The 24,955-nt window shown below is 43.2% G+C and overlaps 1 protein-coding gene across 1 annotated transcript; it reads left to right on the top strand.

The window, feature by feature from the left end:
• Window positions 1-155: 155 nt before the first annotated feature.
• On the top strand, window positions 156-24,576 carry ITM2B (integral membrane protein 2B; the record flags this gene model as incomplete). Its single annotated transcript, XM_079549237.1, has 6 exons — window positions 156-254; window positions 15,402-15,533; window positions 17,421-17,627; window positions 19,637-19,747; window positions 23,108-23,258; window positions 24,488-24,576. The coding sequence occupies 6 exons, from the start codon at window positions 156-158 to the stop codon at window positions 24,574-24,576; spliced, it is 789 nt and encodes a 262-aa protein (XP_079405363.1).
• Between the last annotated feature and the right edge of the window lie 379 nt (window positions 24,577-24,955).

Below are 24,955 nucleotides of genomic sequence, written 5' to 3'. Positions count from 1 at the left end.
GCTCCTCCCGCGCCCCGCCTCTCCGCTCCTCGTCCTGCGCCGCCGCCTGACGGAGGGCCGGGGCGGCAGTCGCGGGTCGGGGGTGTCGGGGCAGCAGGCAGCTCTCGGCGCCGCGCTCCTTTTCCTTCTGCCTGCCTCCCAGTGCCGCAGCCGCCATGGTGAAGGTGTCGTTCAACTCCGCGTTGGCGCAGAAGGAGGCGGCCAAGAAGGAGGAGGAGAACAGCCAGGTGCTGATACTGCCGCCGGACGCCAAGGTGAGGGCGGCGGGCACGGAGCGGCTGGGGGGGGCCGGCAGCCCCGGGGCAGCGCCGTGCCCGGCTCCCCGCTCGGGCGAGGTGCCTCCGGGACGCGGTCGCACGCCGGAGCCGTCTCACTGGTTGTTTTTTGGTGGTTTGGTTTTTATTTATTTCTTTTCTGTTTAAAACCCCCTCGCAGCCATAACGCGCGGACGGGGCGGGAGGGAGAGCCGCACGGCGGTGCGCTGCTCCGCGCTCCCCCTGCGTTCACGCTTTTAAAATGGCTGACAGCAGAGCGAGCTTTAAAGCTCCGCTCCTCCGCGCTTTGGGGTGGCAGCGGTGGTGTGTTTTGTTTTGTTATTTTTTTTTTTTTCTCTTTTCTTTCTTTCTTTTTTTTTTTTAATTATTCTTTGAAAACCCAACAGCGCTCGGGCCGCCTCCGGGCTGCCTTTTAACGCCTTCTCGTTCTCCCTTTGTGCCGTCCCGACCTGCGAGGGGCTGCGCTCCGTGCCGCATCGCGGGGAGGAGCGGCCCCAGCGCTGCCTGCTGCCCGCCGGGCGGTGGGCGCTCCGCCTCCGAGCGCCGCCTCGTCCCCGCGGGCGGAGGGGTGAACCCGCACCGACGGTTGTCCCCGAAGCCCGTGGCCGGTCCGCAACAAAGAGCCGCGCTGCGCCCGCTGCTCCAGCTTTGCAAGTGCAGAAGTGCACGGAATATCCATGTTCGAGGGTTGAGCTTTTCGTTGCTCCCCTAAGCAAAGCCGGTTTTTAATTAGATGTAGTGTAATTTGCTCTGAGGTCTTTGGAAAGGGAATGAAAACTTGATGCACGGCCAGCTGTGAGCCTCGCTGTTTGCATGGGATTCAGAACGCTTTTGTGGATAGCCACTGTGCCTGATAACCGTGTCCCTCAGTGCCGTGGTTCTCCTGGGGCCAAGCTTTTTGCCTGCAGAATTCCGTGTCGTTTCAAAGCCAAAGGGGATCGCAGCATGCCCTATAGGAGCATCTTAGCTTGGTCTAGTGGATGGCGACCCTGCATGTAGCAGAGGGCTTGAAACTAGATGGTCATTGTGGTCCTTTTCAACCCAGGCTGTTCTATGATTCTGTGATCTTCCTGGGTGCAGGAAATGGTTAATTAAACTTTTGTCCTGCATTTAGAGAAGTCAGACCAAAAAGTCAAGTCCTTAGAATGGTAAGCAGCGGTGTGTCACAACAAGAGACAGTGTGCTTACTGAGATTCCCTGCAATTAAGAGGAATCCCTAATTAAGGCGATCTGTGCGCTTCACTGCGGTGAGCAGGAAAGCCCTCCTGGAGGAGGTAATGGATTTTCCCAGCTTGAGCTGTGGAGCTCTGTCCAGACCTTGGATTTGGCAGTCAGTCTGATGCTGGGTGGCGTGTGAGACAAAGATGACAAGTTTCTAAAAATTGAAGGGTTTTTTCCTATGAACTTGAAATTCAGATCTGCCCCGGATGGTTTTGTTTCCAGATAGATAGCCTACCAATTCGGGTTGTTGTTCCAACCGCTGCACAGACAAAACACAGCTGGCTGATGGTACACTGGGGAGCCAATGCTCCTGACCCTGTCCAGATCCTGACGGAAGCTTGCTATTTGACTACGATTTCCTTAATGCGGAGCTGTAGATTGTTTCAGCTGAAGAAAGGCAAAGGATCTTGCCTTAATTCTGCTTGGTTCTCATTACTGCTTTCCTTGCCCAGAAATGAGAACTGCAAGCGCTTACTAACCAGGTCAAAAGGTGGTCTGATTTTCCCAGTAGCTGCTTGTAAGTTCTTTGGAGGCTTGCGCTGTTATCAGGGGATGAACATGCCTGTGCAAGGCTTAAAAACAGTCCTAAAATAGCATGCTAGGAACGGATGCTCTCTGCAGATGAGAATTCCAAAAGCAAATGAATGCTCTTAAGGGACATCAAGCCTTTGACGTTCTCCTTGACATATTTCCATCTTTTCTTAGCAGAACTGCAGACCTACACAATATGCAAAATTCCCTCAAATAAGCTTGCTTGTTTGTTTGTGTGTTTTAAAGGAAGAATAAAAGCAGAGTTGAGCATTGTACTGTAGTTTTAATAGAAAAGGCAATGCAACCCTTGCAGGTTTAACAACACTGAAATGAATGTGAGATGCTCGCTTTGAACTTTGCTGTATTTAATATAAATAGACTAGAAACAATCTTTTCTCCCCTTTGTAAGGCGCTCCTACTGCCTCTGCAGTTCTTCCTCAGAAAGGGAAAAGTAAACCACATCTGACGAATGCATTATTCGTATCACTTACTTCATTGCTGGAAGATGCTTAGCTTCAAGTGAGGTTGGAAGGCACTGTGGGAATGGATGTAGAAGAGCCAATGCTGCTAGATTGGAAAAAGGTCACGTCTCTAAAAAGCCACCTTTTAGAAATTAGTTTTCCTCTCTTTGGTTTCTGTAGGATGATAAATATGTCTGGGTCACGAGAGCGAATGTGAAAAATGCCCAAGTTTAACAGAATCTTCATAAAATGTTACAAGGAAGGTCCTAGGGAGGCATTTTGCTCTGAAGTAAATGAAAAGAAATTAAAAATCCAGGCGGATCTGCAGAACTGCGCGCTCAGAATTTTGCTGTTGAGAACTTGCAGAGATTTGAGCAAAATGTCTCAGTAAACCAGCTGATACTTGTGAATAGAGCCAAATATTTTGACATGCCTGGAAGGTGAGGATTCATGGCATTATCTTTTGGGTTAGTCCTCGGTAGTCTAGTTTTGCTGCTTTTCCCAGTGCAGTGTCATGAAGACGGCAGCTCTGCCATTTCAAGATTGCTCTGAAGTAGGTAATCTTCCTAGGAGGTGTTAATGGATGTTTGCAGCCAATATATATTGATGGATGTGGAATAGAGATGATCTGACCTGTCCAAAACTTGCCCAGTAATTTCTGATGCAGGCACTGATAGGAAATATGACCGGGGAAGTCGGGAGAGGAGGGTGTGAGTAGAGTAGATGTTGCATCCGGGAACAACAGCTCCAAAGAAAGCTTTAGCAGAAGGCAGTGACCTTATGCATTGGAATATGCTATTTAAAAGGAGTTTAAAAAATCAAAAGTGTTTCCTCCACATAAATTGCTCATTGCTGTTGTGGAAGTGGCTCCGTATCTACTGGAGGCACTGGTTCCTACTCTCCTTGAGACGGTGATAGAAATTGGAAAAGACTGAGGTCGTCTAGTTGAACCTTCTATGCTGTTGTTCTTGGGCTCAGTTTAGAACACCATGCATGGTGTTTTTTTTTCTTTACAGTAGGTCTTTGGAGATGGTTCAGAGCATAGCTGAAATCTTCAGACATCTTGCAGCATGCCCAAAAGCATTTCGAAAGCAGCAGCCTTTATTCCTTCTGAGAAGCAATCTTTTATTTTTCGGTGTAGCTTAATGTTTACTAAAGCACACTGAAATGGGCACTTTTAATGCTGAATAAGAGGGCCCACTTGGGAAATACCTGAGCCACTAATGAGCACCATTATTCCAGATAGAAAAGCCCACAAAGCGCATAAGTGGCTTTAAACAATTCCAAAATAAGGGTGTTAGCTTCGTAGTTGGCTACACTGTGTTAATGTATAAAAACACATATAGAGTATAACATACATGCTATATATTAGTATACACACTTACAAATAGTAAACAAGTTTTCCCAGTCTGCAGCGTGTCTGTAGGTGGTTGTTTGGTTGTATGTTGGTCTTTTCTTTGTTGTTGGAGAAGCTTTCCTACAACCTTGGCAGTCTTTCTCCACCTAAATTTTATGTAGGCCTATAAAGAAAGAGCAGTCTTTGTTTTCCTATATCTTCTCTAGTGCAACTGGGTCATAAAATGAACCATTTTCTGCAATCTGTCAGAGCATTGTGGATTAAGACATGATTACTTAAAAGAGAATGAGAAGTAAAAAAAAAATTCTAGCAAACTGATTTCTTTCTCTCCCCTTTTCCTGCCTGGCTTTGGTGGGATATTAAGGAGAAGACAGCAAACCTCAGCAGTGAACCTTCCAGTGCCAGTCACAGTGCCGCCCAAAATTCTGGCACTGATTTGGTTTTGCAGTCACCTGCAAGCTTAAATTTAAGGAAACTGAATTTACGTAAATCAGAGTTGTGGCTAGGGCTGTTTGTGAGGGGCTCTTCTGAAGAAAACACGTCTTTTGGCTGATGGTGTCTCCTGTGTCCTTTTGTTTCTCATCGCTTCCCAACCTGAAAACCAAACTTAGTTTGAAAATAAAGGTGTTTCACAAAAGAACACTATTTAATATTGGAAATGGGATGTCTTCTGCCAGACCTTTGGGACAACTCCTCAGTCAGTTGTTTGTATCACTTAGCAATATGGAGTTGAGTCCATGCCTATGGTTACAGCTTTTAATATTCGACACAAGGCTGGTGAAATGGAGATGATGAAAGTACTTTACATGGTTCTATATTGCTTTTGCTATATAGATTGTCAGATCTTTTCCATGGAGATGTCCTATAGGCTTCGACTCCTTCCTTTATGAGTGTCCATTCCAACATATGAATGCCCATTCCAGCGTATGAGTGTCCATTCCAATGGAAGTTTACCTTAAAAGTATAGTGTGTGTGTGTATAGTTCCCATGTTAAGTATTTTAATGAGTTATCTACAGTCGCAATGTAATTTAACATTTGTTTTTTGTAGACTCAAATAAATTGATTTTCTTTGCCTAGTGTTTTCCTTTTTTTTTTTTTTTTCCTACAAGTGATTTATTGAATTTTGATGTATGCTAATGGCCATTTGGGTGGCAAGGCTTTTCTAAGAGTGGTGAGCATATTTAGATCCAATCATGTGTTGAGTTAACTTTTCTGCATTGAATATTTGTTGGCATTATACATTTTTCAGTTCAGTAGCCAATAGCTACAGACTCAGAATAACTTATATACAAGAAAATAATTCTCTCTGACTCTCAGGGAATCTCTTTGAAGGCAAGTCTTGCATTTTTCAAGTCTTAATCATTTAAAATGTCCTTTATTCCATGCTTCCAGTAACATTATGACTTTTTTTTCAATAACATTATGACTTATTTCAAGCATAAGAATTACCACTGGGATAAGTAGTGGTGTGTTGTGTTTACTGTTGCATAGATTCCTTTGTTTTTTTTTTGGTCTTTCCTCCCACTTACACAGTGATTGACGAAGGTTAGCATTATCTGCTTTTAGTCTCCCAGTCTATATGAATAATACAACATTCATTTTCTTACTATTTATGTACTGCTTTTTATCCTCAGTGGAAATTACTTTGAATCTACGGATGAAAAGCATGCTAATTTATAAAACTCAGATATCTGTCCTAATTTTACAGATGTGGTAAACCAAAGGAATGAGGGAATTAATAAGATTGAGCTCTCAATAAAATCAGCAGTGGTTTTGCAGCAGACATCACGTGGCCTAGGCTTTGGCCACAGCGAATGCGGAGACATTTCAGCTCCATGCTGCATCCACAAGCAAGCCTCCTGTGTGCCATAGCAGCCCTAAACACTTATGATGGAAAGCCAGGCAAAGTTATACTTGCTTAACAGTTGTTATGGAAGTCTTGGAAAAAAAAAAACAAACAAGGTGATGCTTTCCAAATAGCATCTTTGAGCGTGTATACAAATATATTTTTTATGAATTATATATGTAATGTCTGTAATATTTATATATACATGAAAATAAAGCTCACGTATTTGAGGAGTAGAGTTCCCTGCATATAAATTCTCAGGTAGTTTGTGATTCCTTTCCCCCAGAGATTCAAAATCTTGCTTTTGGTGGAGGCTTTCTGCTGTTCTGAGGGCGGAATGAGACGGTGGAATGGCTGTGGAGAGAACAGACGTTGGGGGATCACAGCTGGGGTGGTAGTGATCTGCGGGGTGGATCTCTCCCTGTGAGGCCTGTGCACAGATTGAATCACAGGGCTGCTGAATCATAAAGGCAAACTTATTTGATGTGGAAGATGCAGCCTACATAGAAAACCTGTGTGGCTGTGCGTGTGGAAGTGCAGTCCCTTGGTGAAATGGGATGGAGTGTGCCTTCCTGAGGCTGCCACACAGAGCAGTGGGTTTTTGCGTGCAAGGCTTATGATTGCAGTGAGTCCTTTCTATCTGGTGTGGCATTTTGATTCCTGCCAGTGTGTCTCTGTAAGGTGTGAACCAGTGAGGCACTGAGTGCTGGAGTTTATCTCTCTGCTTCCACCTTCAAATAGTTTAATTGAAGCGAGCTCTGTTAGATTGTTAGAATAGTTTCTTCTAGAAAGAGCACAAATTAAATTTAAGGCTTTCAAGGTAAGCTCTTTTGTGTTGATACCGTGAAGTGCCATAAGGAAGTGTTTTCTGCCTAGGGAGGTGGTGGAGTTGTCATCCTTGGAGGTGTTGTAGAACAGCGTGGATGTGGCACTGAGGGTCATTGGGCACGGTGGGTGGAGGTGGGCTGATGGTTGGACTTAGTGCTCTTTTCCAACCTCAGTGATTCTCCTATTCTGTGTGTACCAGTAGAATGCTTTCTGCCCCAGGAGCTCAGCTTGCTGTACAAATATTCATATCTTAATTCCAGAATGAGTATATTAGCCAGATATGTTTGAGGACAGAGCTGCTGTACAGAGGGACCTCAGCAGGCTGGGGACTGAGCAGCACAAGACTTTGTGAGGTCTGGGAAGAGCAAAAGCTGAGGCCTGGCCCCTCCATCATGGCGGGCTGCGATATGCTGGCTGGGGACACCAAGGGCTCCCACCAGGCTGGTGCAGGGCAGGGCACGAGGCGCTGACAGTACTGGAGGCTGAGAGCTTTCTCATCCAAACGTTAAAAATACATTGTCAAATCCCCACCGGGGCTGTTGTGATGGCCAGGGTCTGGTTTGCTTGCCGTGTGAGCAGTGGCTGCTATGCAAGGCCTTTGTGGATGTGACTCAGAGATGAGAGCTGGGCAGTGAGGTGCAGAGCAGTGGCCGTGCACTAAACTGGGAGGGCACAAATACATCCTTGGCTGTGAGAACTGGGCACTGAGCCGGTTCCCCACAGAAGCTATGGAGTCAGGCCTTGCAGACTGTCAGAACCTGATGGGATGAGAGTCCTGAGCGACCCGGTCAGAGTTTGGTGTCCACCTGCTTCGGTGTGGAGACCTCGTGTGGTCTCTTCTAACCTGACTGATTCTGTTGTGGTGAATTGTAATTCAGAGAGAAACTGAGATGTAATGTTCGTAACTTGCTCAAGATGACATGCCATCTGTGGCTGAACTGGGAATAGAGTTATTAAATTCTGAAGCTCAGTGGTGCGTATGTGCATGCTAATGAGATCTCTTGGGTGAAAGAGCCATCACCATTTGGGAAAATAGTCTTGAGAGAAATCTAGGTTAAATCCACATAGCGTTCTGTCATACTGATGCCTGAGATTCAGGCAGTCAGAGGAAAATGTGGAGAAATATTCAGAGATAAGAAGTAAGCAGGATAAGGAAGAGACAGGAACTGGAACATCCAAGGTCAAAAAGATAATTTAGTATTGATCTATTTTAAATGGAATAGGAGCCTTCTGAGTTCCTGGTTTTGAGCACAGATGCTAATTCAGGATAAGGAAGAGGAATACTGCATTTTGAAGTTTTATTTTAGTGTGTTTTTAATAAATGTGGTAGAACGCAGGTCAGTTTTAAGTCAGAGAATGTGAGTGGGGAAACAAGTTAATTTTGGCAATGTGTGAAAACAAACCATTTTTCCAAATTGGACAGTTCATAGAAATGTAATGTGTGGCTTGCTGTGTCCTTAAAGGAGGTAGTGATTTCTGAAAGCAAAAGGTATTCTGAAGAGTGTGCCGTATAACCTCTTGGGTTTGGGGTTTCAGCAGAATAAACAGCCCTTGGGCGCTTCTTGCCAGATGTCTGCAGAAGCTTTCTTCTGCATGTTTGGCCTGCCGTGCAAGCTTAAACCAAAACACTTCTCTTTTCTTAGAATGCTTGTGAAGAATGAATAGGGAATGCTGAACAAATTCTCATCGTTTTATAAGAAGTTATTTGCTCATTTATGAGTTTACCTATACATAAAAGACTGGCTTCTTACACCTCTGCACTAGTTAGTAAAAAAAAAATAAATTGTATTCACTACAGTGGCAGTTGCAGACCTCTGGCTGTCAATGGCACAAGAATTCAGTGTTTTGAATTCAATGTGCCAGGTGGCTCTGGGGGATGTCCAAGAAGGAGACCCACAGCCTCTGGGCAGCCTGTGCCATCACTGCACAGCACAGAAGAGCTCCTGGTGTTTAGAGGGAAGACAAGGTGGTATTGGTATCCAGCTGTGCTAATTGCTGAATAGAAAGTGAAAGGAGGGACAGTCCTTGGCCCTGAGTAAAGAACAAGAGGTGTTGGTGGTACAGCTTAGTGTGGCAGGGTGTCACACAGCCCAGCCCATCTGGTCAAGCAGGTAAGGACGCTGACATTGAGTGGTGCATCTTGTAGAGCAGTGATGAAGGGAGGGAAGGGAAGGTAGGTCTGTTAGTGCTCTGTGTGGTAGAGACCACAAACGCTACCTTCGGAGGGTGTAAAATACAGCGGCATGGATCTGGGGCATGAAAGAAATTATAGGAAGACTTGAAACTGCTGTTTTTTGGTGTTGAGAGAGGGGAATTGGAGGATCTTGGAATGGAAAAGAGACAAAAGGACCAATTTGGGGAAATAGATGTGAAATGTGTGTACGATTGCTGTAGACTGTGGGATGAGAATATAGCCAAAAGTAGTGCAGGAGAATCACCTGGAGAAAGTTCTTCCCTTGGCTACTCAAGCAGCTTTTCCTCCTCACTTTCTAGACCACGTAGGACCAAAGCTAACAGTAAAAATAACCACACTTAACAGCACTATTGCTGAGTTTAATTAAAGAAGCAGACTAGTGAGAGACTTCTTCTTCTGAAAGTCTTTTCCCATCCTCTTTAATTGCTGGCTGCTATTAAGTTCTGTAATCTGTGGGGTTGAAGGCAGTGTTTAGGTAAATCAGAACTACTCACGTCAGTTAAGAGATGCAGGTATACTCTTCTAAGGTGCGTTTTTGTATTGTCTCTCTATCACGGAGCTCTGGTGAGCAGCCGATCCATGCCCTTTGCATTCACTTTGCAGTTATAATTCTCTCCCTGACTTCTTGCAGACATCGAACTCTGTCTGCTCCACCATCTTTCTCTCTAATTTTATTTCCTGCTTCCCTGTTCTCTCTTGTTTTTGTTCTCCCTTTGCCTGTGTCTTTGCAGGTACATGCAGTGTATTTCCTGTCCGCTAGAACTGATCTCAGCATTCCTTCCCTTTCTTAGATGGTCTTGAGCTGGCTGCTTGTATTAATAGAACCACAAGGTTGGAAAGGACCTACAAGATCATCTCGTCCTCCCATCACCATTACCACCACAAGCTATTAAACCATATCCGTAATGTTTTATGCCATCATGGATGTGACGTTTGAACCGTGGAATGATTCATTTGAGATGGCTCAATTTATGGGAAAACACCCCTGTTACTTGGTGAAAGGTGGTGTTTGGCTCATATAAAAAGAACCTTTGACTTTTGAGCTTGGAATATATCTTCTCAACACTGCTGCATTTGTTAATGCACAACACTGGTAGAATGTTTTTGTTTTTTCTTATAGAAGATACTGGAAATACGGGCAGAGGTTAATATTGCTAAGCAGCCTAGTAGATAATAATTCTACTTGATTAGTCTGCTTGGCTATTCTAGCTCTGTGATGGTGGCAAGTGATAGCAGAATTAAGATGCGTGTTTCAAGCAGTTCCTTAGTCATTGAGCCTTTGGCCAGAGGATCAAGTCCCTGTCCACCTTGCCAGAGGAGCAGGCAGTGAGTCAAAAGAATACATCACTCCTTGTGACAAGCAGGAGCATCAGTTGTGTACAGCGTCTGTTTTCCCAGCTAGCAAGTTAAAAGATCATTGTACTTAAAATTTCAATTTAATTTTATTAGGAAGTGTAAAGTTGCTCCTTGAGAGTATTGACAGCCTTCCAGTTCTGCAGCATCTGCCAGCTGAGTGAGGAGCCTTGCAAAAACCTTCCTTAATTTCCCATCTGCGGCAAGCAATAAATAGAATACCAGGCTTTGAGCAGTCTTCAGGCAGGAATACCATGGGAGGAATGCAGAGTTCTTTCTAAATTAAGGTCATTTTATATTGACTGTCTTTCGGGAGGCTTTTCTACAGATGTCAGATCTGCAAGTCAGAGCAGGCACACTTGATCAAGAAAATCCACTCTCTGTAGCCGCTGGGCTGGTATTTTATTGCAAGGATTTTTAGCTTTCCTCACTGACACTCTTGTAGGGAGTTATCATTGGTTTCCTTTCTCCCCGTTCCACTATTAAAACCACACTCGGTCAATATTTGCTGAGTCTGTCCCACTGTGTTTTGTCCATCTGTGTGAGCAAGCTGGCACTCAGAAAACAGCTCAGAACAGCTTCCAGACAGTTCTACCCACACAAATATATGTGTGTGTGTGTATCCATGTATGTATGTGTACGTATTTATATAAAATATGGGTTAGATGTTATTCTCAGATGTATAATTACGGACTGTGTATTAAGCTACAGACACTTCTAGTAATATTTATAATACACAGTAATACTCAGCATCTGCTTTCTCTGTGTCAGAGACTGTGGTGATTTTGAAAGGCTTTTCTCCCAGAGCTGTTTATTTCTCTTTTTGGCACTGTTTCTGAGTATCAGCCATTACCTTGTACATTAAGTGTGCAATGGTCACGCCACATTCCAGGCTCCCCCCAGCATATCCAAGTGCATCCATCACGTCTGGTTTAGGAGGATTCTTAGTTAATGGGTTCATATGAAAATTTTTAATCGTATAATTGCTGTCCTTAATTTATGCAAAGGAGCAATGCCCAATAATCTTCTCACCCATTTTATTTTGGCCTAGACATACGCCTTGTCAGTTTCTAGACTGCTTTACTTTTATAATTTTAAAGCAATTATAGTCAGTTATGTATGGAAAGCCACAAGGGGGAAATCTAAATAATTACCAAGTCTAATTATACACATTTGCAGCTCAGTATTGGAGTTTCTAAGCAGAGTTCTGTGATGCTACCCTAGACATTAATTTGGTCCCTCTGAAATTCAGTATTTTATTTAAAGGAGGATTAAAAAAAAAAAAGAAAAAAAGCAAAATGAAAATGGAACTGAAAAAAGCAAGAAGATATGTGGCCAGTAGCCTTGAGTAATTGCTAATATTTGCAGACAGGGGTTATTACTTGTTTTCTTTCCTTTCAATCCGCTCTAGGACTGTTGATGCTGACTGTAAATACGTGAAGCTCTCTCTTGAATTGAGAGGCACTTCTCTAAGTAGTTCGTGGTGTCATTTGCTGCTCGGCAGTGTTTTACAGACCCAGTAACAAGACGGCTGCAGCTGTGCACTGGCTGCTGCGGTCACTTGATGGAGGAGTCCTTGCTGAAAGCTGCAGCATCGGATAACTGCATTGTGGGAAGAAGACAGAGCTAAGGGACTTCTGCCAACATCTTGACAAGAAAATCAAGAACTATTCAGTTCTGTCTGGTATCTACAAGAAAATTGTTCCTGCGGAGCTTGAAGCTATTCAGACTGGGGAGTTCTGAGCTGCTTCGTTTTAACGCTGTAGGGTTTGGTGTTCTGGAGGCAGAGAGATGCTTCTCTTTCATATCTTGTCATTGGAAATAGACTAATCAAATGTTTTCCTGTGAGACCCATCAGTTCATCAAGGGAAACAAGCTGTTTTGGGGCTTGTATTCAATTCTTCCTTCAGAGAACTTCAGTTCTGTGGCATCATCCTCAGGTTGAGGATCCAGTGTGGATCTGGAAATTCACAGGGCACGGATGATGCAGGAGAATGGGAAGAAGAGGGCCAGAACGGCAGTAATTATTTGCTGTTCACCAAAGTGTAGAGGTGTATCATTAGAGGTCAGTCTTTGCCTCATATTCGTGATGCTTTTGATGCAGTGAAAAGCTGACCCAGAGAAAAATCATCCAGTGAGGCTGCACTCCTGCATTGTGCTGTGGCTTCAGAAGCTGGCAGTGCTGGGCACAGAGCAGCCCTACATGCAGGGAAGAGGCACTGCATCAGTGCTGTCCCTGCTGGTGCGGATCCAGTTCTGGGTTGTGTTCTTTCCTTCCCAAGATGAGCTGCCTGGAAGGTAGGTAGGCATCTGTCATGCATTCATTTCTTCCAGTACAAGTGGTCAGTTATGTGGTGACGGATGAGTTATTCTCATCTTGGGGGGCACATCAGCCAAAACTAAGGTGCCACAGCAACAGTACAAAAGTACAAAAGTTTAGCCGCAGGATGGCTACTAATACGAGTATGATTTAGCCTCGGTAGGCTATTTATAAAGTTTTAATATCAAGTGGTTTTAAACTGCTTGGTGGTGTGCTTAGTTCTCAAATTCAGGAGATGAGTTCTGTGTGCTTCTTCACCGTCAGATATCTTTGCTCTTGCCTAATGCTTGTGGTTTTACTGTTCTAAGGTGCAATCCTTCCTCTGTCCTGAGCAAGAGGTTGAACTGTGCTGTGACTCTGTATGTGTGGCATGTTGGTTTTGGCTGGCTGTGGACAAAGCAACACAGTAGGCAACTACAAATGCAAACGATGGTAATGCCCTACCATTAGAGGTGCATCAAATAATAACAGTGATAGAATTCAGCTGCCGGTAGAGAATCGAGTTCTATTAAACCTATTGGTTGCATCTGTCATCTTGTATGTAAAAGAAAAATTATATAGAGTGGAATTCTGATAAACCTACCTTCACATTCCTCTTACTCTGGTAAAAGTTACTTTCCTTTTTCTGATCACTTTTAGGGCCCAAACAAACTTAATTTGACATTAATCCACATTTCCAAGTAAGTGTTTGTGCAGTAATCTCCCTTCTGCACCATTTCCCAGATGTGTATTTTGTAAATCTTTCAGAGCTTACAAAACTATAGAAGAACAGAAGAGGCAATTATTCCACAAGTGGGCAGTTCTGCTTGGAGGGAGGAAAAAAATGAAGTAAAACCTCAGGGAAAGAATAAAGATACTCTTTATGTTCTTCACTAGGGAATATTGTGGCATTATATCCCAGAGCCAGTTCGCTGTGTGTTTTTTCACATTAAAAGTGTAAATGACAGCTATTTTAAAATGTTTCAATCAGATGTCCTTCTTGCATTGAAATATCCAGGGAAATAGTTACCTAATAATTCAGGGCAACATAAAAATCCTTTTTTATCTGGTTTAGATTCACGATTGAGTTGATATATAGAGGAATCCGTGGTGAATCTTAGCCTGACCTGAAAGTTAATTAGCTTACCAAGGATATTGCATTCTATTCTCAGTCTTTGCAAGCAGCCAGGTTCAAAACCACGCAGCTGGTAATCCTGTGATGTTTTGTACTGAATTCCCAAACTAATTAGAAACATGAAGACTTCGTGAAGTTGTTAGCTGTCTTTTTGCTCTGTTTACTCTTTCAGATGTGGCAACCATTCTCCAGCCACTCTCCCTCTGCCTTGTAATGAATCACAGAGATGTTGCTTGGAAGACCTCTGGAGAGGTCTTCTGGTCCAGCCCTTAGAAACAGGGTGGCTGTCAAAGCAAGGTCAGCCACGTCTCTGTCTTGTTGAGTCATGAAAACCTCCAAAGACTGAGGTGGAGATTTCACAATCTGATTTACTGTGGGACTCGACAAAGTAACATAAAGCATAATCTGTGGAATATCTTCAGAGTCTGACTCTAAATGTTTCCGAATCAGGTTTTGGCAACTGTTGCCTGGCAAAGGAGCTGCGTTGCCTCTTCTATTTGAAAGATAATTGTAGTGTACTGTAAAAGTGGGTTTCACATCCTCTAATTTTAGCTGTATGTGACTTAGGAACCTTGCTCGTTAACCAGGAATCTCCCTCTGTAATCAGTGACAAGAAATAAGTACCTCCAGAAAACTCCTTGTCCCACTGGAGATGGTTGGGGTGAGTCATGTTGGGGAGTGCTGGCTTCTCCCCAGCTTTTATAGGGAGCGCCTCTTCTTTGGTGTCACTCTTGCCTGGTGGCTGCAGCCAGATGAGAGGAGCTCCTTCCTAAGTGGAACAGGGCAGCCTGGGGCTGCACCAACAGCTTCCCTTGGGAAATGGTCCTAATTAGAAAATTCTGCAACGAGCCACGGCCAGAACATTCGCTGTCTATCGTAGCCATCGACACCTTTTTCAGGTGCTTCCCTCGTGTTCTCTCTCTCCTTGTTTGGATTTTTTAAATTTTGTTTTTGACTTCACCCTGCTCATCGTGCTGTGATCACGCTATCCTGTATTTCCTGTCTGCAGAGAGGTGGTGAATTGCTTTGTATTTACTGGAATTCTAGTATTTTCTCAGGATTATCGAGGCTGAGGCGAGGGTGACTCAAAAAATGTATGGAGGTATCAAGGTGGTGGGGTTTTTTTTAATTTATTTTTGTTTTGTTTTTGATGAGAGTTATGCAAGCATTTGGGGGAGGAAAAGCATTGTGATGTGGCTGATAGAGGAAAGATTTTGCAAGCAGCAGTTTATTGCTTAGGATGCCTTTGGGAACTGCATGGTTATGCAAACTAGTGCCCCAGAGAGGAAACATCCTGTCATTCCTTCAGTGTAACACACACAGCAGATAGCAGTGCATGGCCAGCACTGCCTTCAGCACAGAGCTTCCCGAAGTAGGACTCTTAAACCATCATTCTTGTTTTTCCAGCCAAGAGGTGGTACAGTCTCTTCCTGATGGAACAACACAAGAAAGGATGTGTTTTGCTCTTCTTACTGCGTTTGATCTTTTGTTGGTTCTTGAGGTTCACTCAAATTGCATATACCAAGCTAAAAAAAATCTGACCCTTCTGAACCATCTTCCTCACTGTGCTGTTGTTAACATTGAGATTGTCTGGCAACAGATACTTCTGTCTGCAGTCCCTAAAACGGCTCACTGTGTATTATGAAGTACTTTGGGAGATGTTTTTTTCCTTATCTCTGCTGATTTAGTCCGAGAAGCGACGGTTAGTACGAGTTATCTTAGACCTCAACTGAAATAGGTCTGCTTACAACAAACACAAAGAACATTTTCAAACATTTCTGATAAAGTGCTGATGTCCTTTCTGATGGATGCAGTGTTTGGGCTCACTGGGCCCGAGCTATCTGCTGTGCTGGGTGTCTTGGGAACACTGTGTTGAAGGTCTCTGCTTGATGCATTGCAGGAGCCGGAGGATGTGGTGGTGCCTGCAGGGCAGAGGAGGGCCTGGTGCTGGTGTATGTGCTTCGGGCTGGCCTTCATGCTGGCAGGAGTGATCCTGGGTGGTGCCTATCTGTACAAATACTTCGCATTCCAGGTAAGTCAAGTACATCTTGTTATGGGAGGATTGTGTGTTTTCTTCCCTTGTGTCTCGTGTTTAGAAGAGGAGCGCCTGACTAAACCAAATAACCTTTCTGGTCCCCTTTTTATCTTCCTAAAATTTCAGGTTTTCTAAAGGTCTGTTCTGTCAGCAGAGGAACAAGATTGGCAAATGAAAGGAGCAGTACTTCTCAAAACGTTACTTGCAGAGAAAGAATTATATCTAAATATAGGACTTGAATATAAGAATCCCAGTGGTGTCCCAGATTTTCACCCAGTATTTCTCATGTGCAGCCGTTGCTGAATACTGAAGGTGGCTTAACTTCTTGAAATCCCCCTTGTTTGACCCCACATTCCCAAGACAAATGCGGAACTGCTGCTGCACAGGAAAGGGACTGCTTGCTGGAGCCTTGCGGTGACTCTCCTCCTTCCTGGCCTCCATAGGGATATGGAAATGGGCCCTGCTGGGGACCTGGGAGAAGCACAGTCAGCCTGACTAAACACGCTCTGTCAGATCCAATCCACACCAACATGGTTAGGCCTCTGACAAAATGTATTTTCACAATTGGCACCATTGCAGGAAGAGCCCCATGAAGGCAGTGCTGCCAGGGAAGTGCAGCATTTACCTGCAGCGTGGGATATGCGAGTGAAATATTGCCTTCTTCTGGGAAATTGTCCCTGGGTTGCCGCCCGAGCAGGCTGAGCATGCTCCCCCCTCCTGCAGAAGCAATGCTGGGTTGCGAGATTCACAAGGTCAGGAAGGGTGAGAGCATCAGCAAAATTTGAATCCTTCCAGCCCTCTGCTTAGTGCACACAGTTTCAAGGTAGAAATTCTCTTCTTCCACATCCGCAACCTCCTTGGGCAACCTGTTCCGGTGCATTAACACCTTCTGTGAGAAAAAACTTCCTCCTAACATCTAATCTAAATCCCCCCGTCTCAGGTTAAAACCATTCCCCCTTGTGCTATGACAGTCCCCCCTCATAAACAGCCATACCCCCTCCTGTTTATATGCTCCCTTTATGCAGCATATGCTGAATTTTGTGTATGACTTCCTCTGACTCAGGAACTTATTTCACGCTCTGCTTGTATGCTGTGAAGGAAGGGTGAGAACTGCTTCTTTCCACTTCTTTTGGTTACCTTTTCTTTAAAAATTAGGCAGGAGAAAAGAATATGTTTTAGAAACTGACTTTGGAAACTCCTCAAACATGGTAAAACTGAACAGCTTTATAGCTGTATAGAAGGTTGTGGATGCCCCATCCCCGGAGGCATTCAAGGCCAGGCTGGATGTGGCTCTGGGCAGCCTGGTCTGATGGTTGGTGACCCTGCACACAGCAAGGGGGTTGAAACTCGATGATCATTGTGGTCCTTGTCAACCCAGGCATTTAGCTTGGAAGGAATCTATGAAAGTTACCTGGTTCAACTCTCTGCTCAAAGCAGGGCCATGTGCAGAGTGAGATTTGCTTTCTGAAGCTGACCGGGATGACCAGTTTCAATGTCTTATGTTGTAGCATTTGACTGCAGTTAAATCATAATTTAATAATGATAACTTGCATGCATACAAGCTTAAGAATTTCATATTCTTTCTAAAAATAATGCCACAGATAATGGAACAAAGCAGAAGATGACACTTTAAGAAGTTGCTTTTGGGATCCTGTTTTCCTTGAACTTGAGAGAAGGGCTCCCGCTGGGTTCAGCAGAACAGAGACTTTACCCATAGTCCTGTTGTGGATAGCAGCTGTCTCCTGCTTTGGTCTGTGCGCGTGAATCAAATCAAAGGAAAAACATTTGATCTAGTCTGACAAGTTTTTCTTCTCCATAGTGCTTTGAGAATATTAGCCTTAAACTTCTAACGAGGTTATTGATGTTTTCGTTCACTATTTTTAGCAGGGCGGTGTATATTTCTGTGGAATAAAATACATTGAGGATGGCTTAAGTTTACCTGAGTCTGGGGCAGAGGCTCAGAGCGCTCGCTACCACACGATTGAGCAAAACATCCAGATCCTGGAGGAGGAAGATGTTGAGTTTATCAGTGTGCCAGTCCCTGAGTTTGCTGATAGCGATCCTGCTGATATCGTCCACGACTTCCATCGGGTAAGGAGTATTTCTGAGGAAGCAGAAAGCATTTAAAACTTGCAAAATGTTCCCCTTCAGTCGTCCTGATAAATGCACTCCTGAGTTATTTTGGTGGGGGGAAAGCAGAGGGTGGTGGAGGCAGTAGAAACATTTTGATCGGCAGCAAGCTGGAAGCAGTTATTAACCAAGCATACAAAGTATGGCGTTATACAGTCATCGTGAGGTAGCATGTAAACCACCATTGCTGTTTTTAGAAAGGGGAAGATCTTTGAGCTATTTCCTTTCCTCAGAGTGAGAAAATAAGAACGTTCTTCTCACCGTGTGAACTCCATCACAGCAGAATGTAACCAAGTGCTGTGGTCATGAGGGAAGCGTGGAAAGGGCTTTCCTGCCTCTGGCTTCAGCTTGGAAGGGCTGATTGCATGTGAAGTCAGTAGGGTTATGTTCCATTGCCCATAGAGTGCTCTGCTAGCACAGCTTAAGAACTGTAAAGCTGTGGGACAAAGAGAAGGGAGCAACCAGGTGACTGTGGAAGAGCTCATTTTCCAGATATGAGGAGCCTAGCAACTCCATTTTCCTTGGTCGCTGTGGGCCACCCTGTTTCTTAAAGGCACTGAACCAGGGTAGCAAAGTGCTTTGAGCTGTTTCTCCCTTTATTTTTGTAAGAGACAGCTTTAAGGGGAGTCCTGGCAATAAATTTTTGGTAGGAGCGCTGACAGGCCTGCAGCTCTCAGTAGTAATGACAGAGCTGTAAAACAATTAGAAGCCCTTTTCTGTAGCAGCTTGATGGAATGGTGATAGCTATGAAATGTTCTGTTGCTGGCTTTCAGGAAGCAAAGTTTCTGTGATCATTTGAAGACTTCATTGAACTGCTACTTTTCAAGCAGGGCTGAAAAAGAATAGGGAAGTGTCCTATTTTTTACATGCACTTCAAAGTTTTAAGTTTTTCCATGCAAGAAGAGTGCTATCTATCAAATATTCATAACCAGATTTGGAGAAAAACATAGCTTGCTTAAGCTATGTCATTTAAAAATATTCCTGAATATATTTAGTGAGCTTCTGTTAAGAGTTAGAGCAAAGTCTTGAAGCAGGAAAGACCAAAAATGGCTTGTGAGAAGTGAATGGGAACAATGTAATGTTAGAAACTTACTTTTTAATTTAAGGTTTTAGAGTTAACCATGCATGCATCCTTGGTGCTCTGCTCTAAAGGTCAGTGCAAGGAGCATTTGCCATGGGCACAGCACACAGTCCCGTGTAATGAGATTATGTGCACTGAGGATTGCTGTCCTGGTGCTATTTTGACTGCTGGGCTCGTGGTGCACTCAGTGTTTTACATGTCTGCAGCCTTGGAGCTTTCAGCAGCTTGAGATAATGTCTTCTTTAGCAAAAACAGATGCAGCGGAGCAGCGCGGTGAGCAGAGCCCTGGGATTCTTCAGGATAATTCCTAGGAGTTTATCTGGGTTTTTTTTGTTGGTTTTTTTTTCGTTCTTAATAAAGCAATGACAAATATAACAGCTCAGGTACTATAAAGATGATAATTCAGGTATGAACAATCATTAATGCTTCAACTCAGCGGTGTTTTGAACAAAGGGATTTTTAGTTGTTGCATTATCTAGAACACTGTATTTGTTTTTTTCCTCCTATAGTTTGTTCTTTTCCTCTTGAACAAAATAAAAATGCAAGTGAGCAAGGCTCTGGTTTTTCAAAAAGCAGGCAGTAGGGGCAACTGAATGCTGTAGTTCATCTGCTAATGGTTTAGATAGGCCTTTGCAGTTCCATTATTGTCGTGCATTTGAACTGCTTATTGCCTGCTGCCCTGCACAAATCCCTGTAACAGATCCAGATGCTCGTGAACCTTCTGTCTCTGCATTGACCTATCTTCAGACTGGGCTTTGTTGAACAGACTTGAGATAGAACAAAACAATATCTTGAAGAAAAACACGAGGCAGTAGCAGCTTAACATCATTGTTATGTGATTTTTCTGATGCTGTGGTGATGTTGATAAAAATAAATATTTCCTCACCAGAGACTGACTGCCTATCTTGACCTGAGCCTGGATAAGTGCTACGTAATCCCTCTGAACACTTCAGTTGTTATGCCACCCAAAAATTTCTTGGAGTTGCTCATCAACATCAAGGTATGGTTAAATCTGAAATGTTTTGTTCTTCAGACTGGAAAAGGAGAATTTTCTTTGACATTCTAAAACATTCACCTTTTGTGGAAGTTAACTCATCACCAGAGATCTTTGCAAAGAGAGAAAAAAGGCTATAACCTTTGAGGTTAATTAACTGCTATCACAGAGGAATTATTAATTCTGAGGAAGACAAAGAAATCTGATTTTGTTCTATGATGCTATGGATTTAGTTGGCAGAATTGGGCGGATGTGGTGTACCTGGACCCCTTGAGAGAAGAGTCTTCAGTTGTTTTGTTGTTTTTTTTTTAATAAAACTCTTTATGACTAGATTTTCCATAAAGCTTGTGAGTGCTGGATTGAGACTGGTTAGCCGAGACACTTAGAGTAGATGTGCTGGGAAGCCACTTAACGTGGGCACTGTTCAGAGCAGAGCTCTGCAGGGTCAGCCCCTACTTTCACATGGTTTTGGAGTGTGATGTGCCTTAGATGAGTTGTGTTGGAGCCACTGTGTGTGCTTCATGGCATGAGGTGCCTCCGTCTGATGGAACAGCACTGGAAATGAGTTGCTGAGGCTTCTAGCAGCCTTACAGTGGATATTTGTATTTCCAGGGAGATCGTTGTAGGAATAATCAGGATTTCATACTTCTTTGAGTTGGAAGGGATCTTTAAAGGCCACCTGGTCCAAATCCCCTGCAGTGAACAGGGACACCTACAGCTCAACCAGATGCTCAGCCCCATCCAGCCTGACCTTGGGAGTGTCTGCAGGGATGGGGCATCCACCACCTCTGGCAACTTATTTGCATGATATAACAAGCAAAGCCTGTTGAAATAGAAAGCTTTTTAGTATAGCCAGATCCCTGGGTCTGTGTCTTAGGAAGAAGAAAGAGGCACCAGGCCTTCAGAACAAGATTTCTGCATCCTTACAAACGACGATCCCAGAAGGGCTGAGACACCGCAGTCTCCGAATAACGGAACAAGAGATTTCAGTGCAATGTCATGGGAACTCCTAATAGCTTCCCAGCAGGGTTTGATAATTGAACAGTGCTGGCTGGCTCGGTGCCCCCACGGGGAAACGCTGCAATAGTAACTGGCTGGAACGTAACAGCCTGTGAAATTGAGGAGGCCAAAGTAGATAATCTCACAGGGTCTTCTGTTCTTACTAATCTAATATGAATTAGGAGAATGAAGTGGTGTCTGTAAAACTCAGTGACCTCATTGTTGTTTTTTTTTGTTTTTGTACTTTATGTATCCTGTTTAGTTTCCTTTTTGTTGGGTTGTTAATTTGGCTTTTTTCGTCTGTTGCTTTCCTAGTTTGGGTTGGTTCTAAATCAAATGTGCTTCGTTTACAAGTAAGAGGATAACCAGGAATCGTGTATTTAATTGAAAATCTGTGCAGAAGCAAACTGTTCTGATCGTTGTCCCCAAAGTGAGTGCCCTAATTTTATGAGACATCTGCTTAATTCTCATTGTATTAACAGAAAGCTGTGGGCACTTGATGTCTCGGAAAATCAGGCTAAATGTTTTGCAGCTAAAATGTGGGAAGCTGTCTTGCAGACGCATAAAGTGAGCAGAATTCTCTTTGTCGTCCTGCAGTCACGCTGATCAAACATAGGAAAAAATGTAAAATTAAAATAGTTGCTTTATTAAAATGAATTCTGAATATGTGCAGAGGGCATTTTAGGAAGATAGAGATGCTCTGGGCTGGTATGCTTTTAAAAAGCCATAATTGTAGCTTGAAGAATAACATTTCTATATATTGATATGGTTTGCTTTAATATGCAAATAGTGATAGGCCTCCTTTCCTTTAGGAGCAAAACTGAAACCCAAGTATGCTTGTTTGTTGACTATAGTTGAGCCAAGTGGCCTCTTCTAACCGTACGTGATGCAGAAGGCATCTCTAAAATGATTACATTTGTGGCTGTGCTGGATCCCAGCTTTAGGGAATTGCTCCTAGAGTGGCTGAGCAAAGGAAATGCTGTGCTGCCAGTGAGCTCCTCCTTCTATAAACCCAAGGAAGGGCTGAGTAGATCTGGGGATATCCTGTGGTTTAGGTGGCACAAACACAAGAGAACCCCCAGTATGGCTGCCCACCCTGCTGATGGTCTGAGCTGCTGTGATGCTCCTCTGAAGCTCTCTGGAGACCAGGGATTAAGATGCACCAATTTACTATGTACCAAGTTTTTCACTGAATAATGAGTCAGACAATTTGGGAGTTGAGGTCTTCCAAGCTCTCGCTTAAAGAAGAAAATTATTGTGGCTTCTTTGCTCACAGTACATGATTTCATAATTTCAAGTGAATTTTATACATGCCTTTCTTTTTTTATTGGAGAACAGCATTTAAGCAGCTTCTTTTCAGTGTTTGTTGCTTGGGCTGGAAAAACAGTCATCTTCTGTAATGGAAATTCCAAGTTGTTTATTGACAATAGAAAGTGCAGTGATCTTTTGCTGCAGAAGATGGGTTTGTTTTTGTAATAAAACCAGTCATTCTGTTTTTAGAAAGCAAGCAGTGCTTCTGTACTGTCATAAATAAGAAGCTTAAGGATCTCTTAAGTAACATTTCAGTACAAGTTGATGATTATTTACCAGTAGCAATATTAGGAGATCAATTGATACACAGGTATGTGCATCTTCAGCCATATGTAATGAGGCCTGACTTGTCTGTCATTTCACTGGCAAAGTGACACTGAAGGGGCTGAAAAAGTCTTGCAAGCCTTTGGATGTTTGGTGGCTTTTCCTTTTTCAATGTATTGCCATAGGTCATATGGCGTATGTCACAGACTTCCTAATACTTCTGTTAACAGCTAAGGGAGCTCTCATTGTAACTGGCGAGGCCAGACAAGCTCTTGTTGTGTTTAGCCTCCAAGTTGCAATCCTCGTTGTGAAATTGTTCAAGCCTCGTAGGCTGCAGCAGGAGTGTGCTGCACCTGGCATGTTTCTTAAGCAAGAATATGCTGAGGTAGAACGTGCTTCAGCAGCTCTTGGTTGGGGAAATCTCCCTCTGACATCTGTTTATTCGGTGAAACCTTCGTATGACAGCTGTGGGATTTGATCCACAGTGATGGGTTCTCCTGGAAGAAAATGTCTCTGTGCTGAAGACTGCTCTTACCATAATAGGAGAGTGTGGATGTATGTATCAGTGGAGGTTTTGAAGTTAAGCATTATGTACTTGCATAGTGCAGTCATGCTTGCACGTTTATGATAAAATTCTATAAGTATTATATATTTTATTAAAAAAAAAAAGAAAAGAAAAAAAAAGAAAATAACACACTGCCGTGTTAAAGAGTCACGGTGCAAAGTGTTCCTTGTGTACTTTGTCAAAAGCCATCCCTTCATCGTCTGAGCTGTTACATTTTTATTCTGTAGGCTGGAACATACTTGCCTCAATCCTACTTGATTCATGAACAGATGATTGTTACTGATCGCATTGAAAATGTGGATCAGTTGGGATTCTTTATTTACCGCCTCTGCCGTGGCAAGGAAACCTACAAACTGCAGCGCAAGGAAGCCATGAAAGGTAAATGTTCCTCGTGTGACCCTTTGTGTTGGCAGTGCAGTGCTGCTCGAGTTCAGTAAGTGGGCTTGATTGTGTTGAAAGGAATGACTTTGTTAAAACAAGAGTTGCTTATTGCAGCTGTGGGCTTCAAGTGTGGCTGAGATTTTCCATGTAGGTATGGAAATAAGTTGTTTTACTGTGCAGAAGTGCTCAAAGCCCCACTGAGCGAGGAACTCGTGTGTGTGTGTGTGTGTGTGTGTGTGTGTGTAGGCATGGGTGTGTTTCCTGTGGTTCAGGTTTTATTGATGCTTTACTTTAATCTTGTTTCTTCACCCAACTCCCAAAAGCAAAAAACTTTTTAATAGAAGAGAACCCATAGTGTTGTAGTGCAGGTGCAGAAGGGCACGTTTTCATCATTTGCAGATTAGTCCACATCATCTGTTGATATCAGTGAAATGTGACTAAGAGTTGTCTCCACAGGAGAATTGTAGTTCTTGCTACTCATTCATGGAAAACTTATGAGGAAAACAGGAAAGATTTGGAAGAGCTTTGACAAGCTGTTAAATATTGCCTTAAATTATCACTTGGTTTTCACTCAGACTTTTTTTTTTAATATGGTATGTGATGTGTAAGTGGCCATTGAAGCAATTAAATTGCTTTAGTCATATCGTTAGAATGAAGGAAAAAGAAATACAGGAAAAGAAATACATTGTGTATATATAAAAAGAACACCAGCAATGTAGAATGATGTTTAAAAATGGAAAGGTCTTAGCAGCAAAAATTCAGCATGTTGATCCTGTGGTAATAAATGATGGCACAGGTTGGCAGTGATCACTGGGTCTCTTTCCAGTTCTGTTAGCACTCTTCTGCCTCTAGCAGCTCGCTGCCTTGCTGTCCCCCGTCCCCACAAGAGCTTACACAAACTTGGTGAGGGAGACTGGGAACTGATCTGGGTTACAGGTAACCACCAGAGGGGTTTTGGTAGCTTCCTTTTAGCTAAAAGTCAGTGTTGTTTGGTTCACAAACCTCTTCAGGGATCATTGGCTGCGTATTGAGTTCTTTATTTTTTATTTTGTTTTCTCTGAGGATGAGTTGTTGTGTCTGTGTATTTATTCCTTCTTAGAGGGATGTTGAGGAGAGAGTTCTGATTTGCAGTGACACGTAATGAGAGTGGCTGTAAAGCTGTTGTGGCTCTAATATGCATCACTCCGTTCTGTTTACCCTGCTTTGTTCTTTGCTCATACAAACAGGCATTCAGAAGCGTGAAGCTGTCAATTGCAGAAAGATTCGACATTTTGAGAACAGATTTGCTATGGAAACACTCATCTGTGAACAGTAAGGAGAAAGGTTACTGTTACAGGAGACTTAAACTACAGTATGACCCCACCCTTTGTATTGTGTGCAGTGATTATGATTTTTTTTTAAAATCTTCTTTTATGTAAGTAGTGGACAGGGCTTTACTGCTGAACACCTTCCATACTTTTCATCTCATGATACATGTAAAATCAATACGTTTTAGTTTTTTCCTTATTTCCAGGTGTGGTGTACTTCTTATATTTGAATAGCAGTTGTATAAAGACTTAGTTGCTAGTGCATTTCATGTGATGAATCTTGAATACTCGGAGGAAGAGGAAATCTTTGAATTATCCACCAGTTTTTAAGTAAAATTGAAAAGAATTGTTAATGTACAAATGGACTGCAAGAGCTACTTCTAACTG

The sequence above is a fragment of the Tetrao urogallus genome (genome assembly GCF_951394365.1).
Source record: "Tetrao urogallus genome assembly, chromosome: 1".
NCBI classification, from domain to species: domain Eukaryota; kingdom Metazoa; phylum Chordata; class Aves; order Galliformes; family Phasianidae; genus Tetrao; species Tetrao urogallus.
The sequence above is the reverse complement of the archived record's forward strand: the minus strand, read 5'-3'. Positions and strand labels throughout refer to the sequence as shown.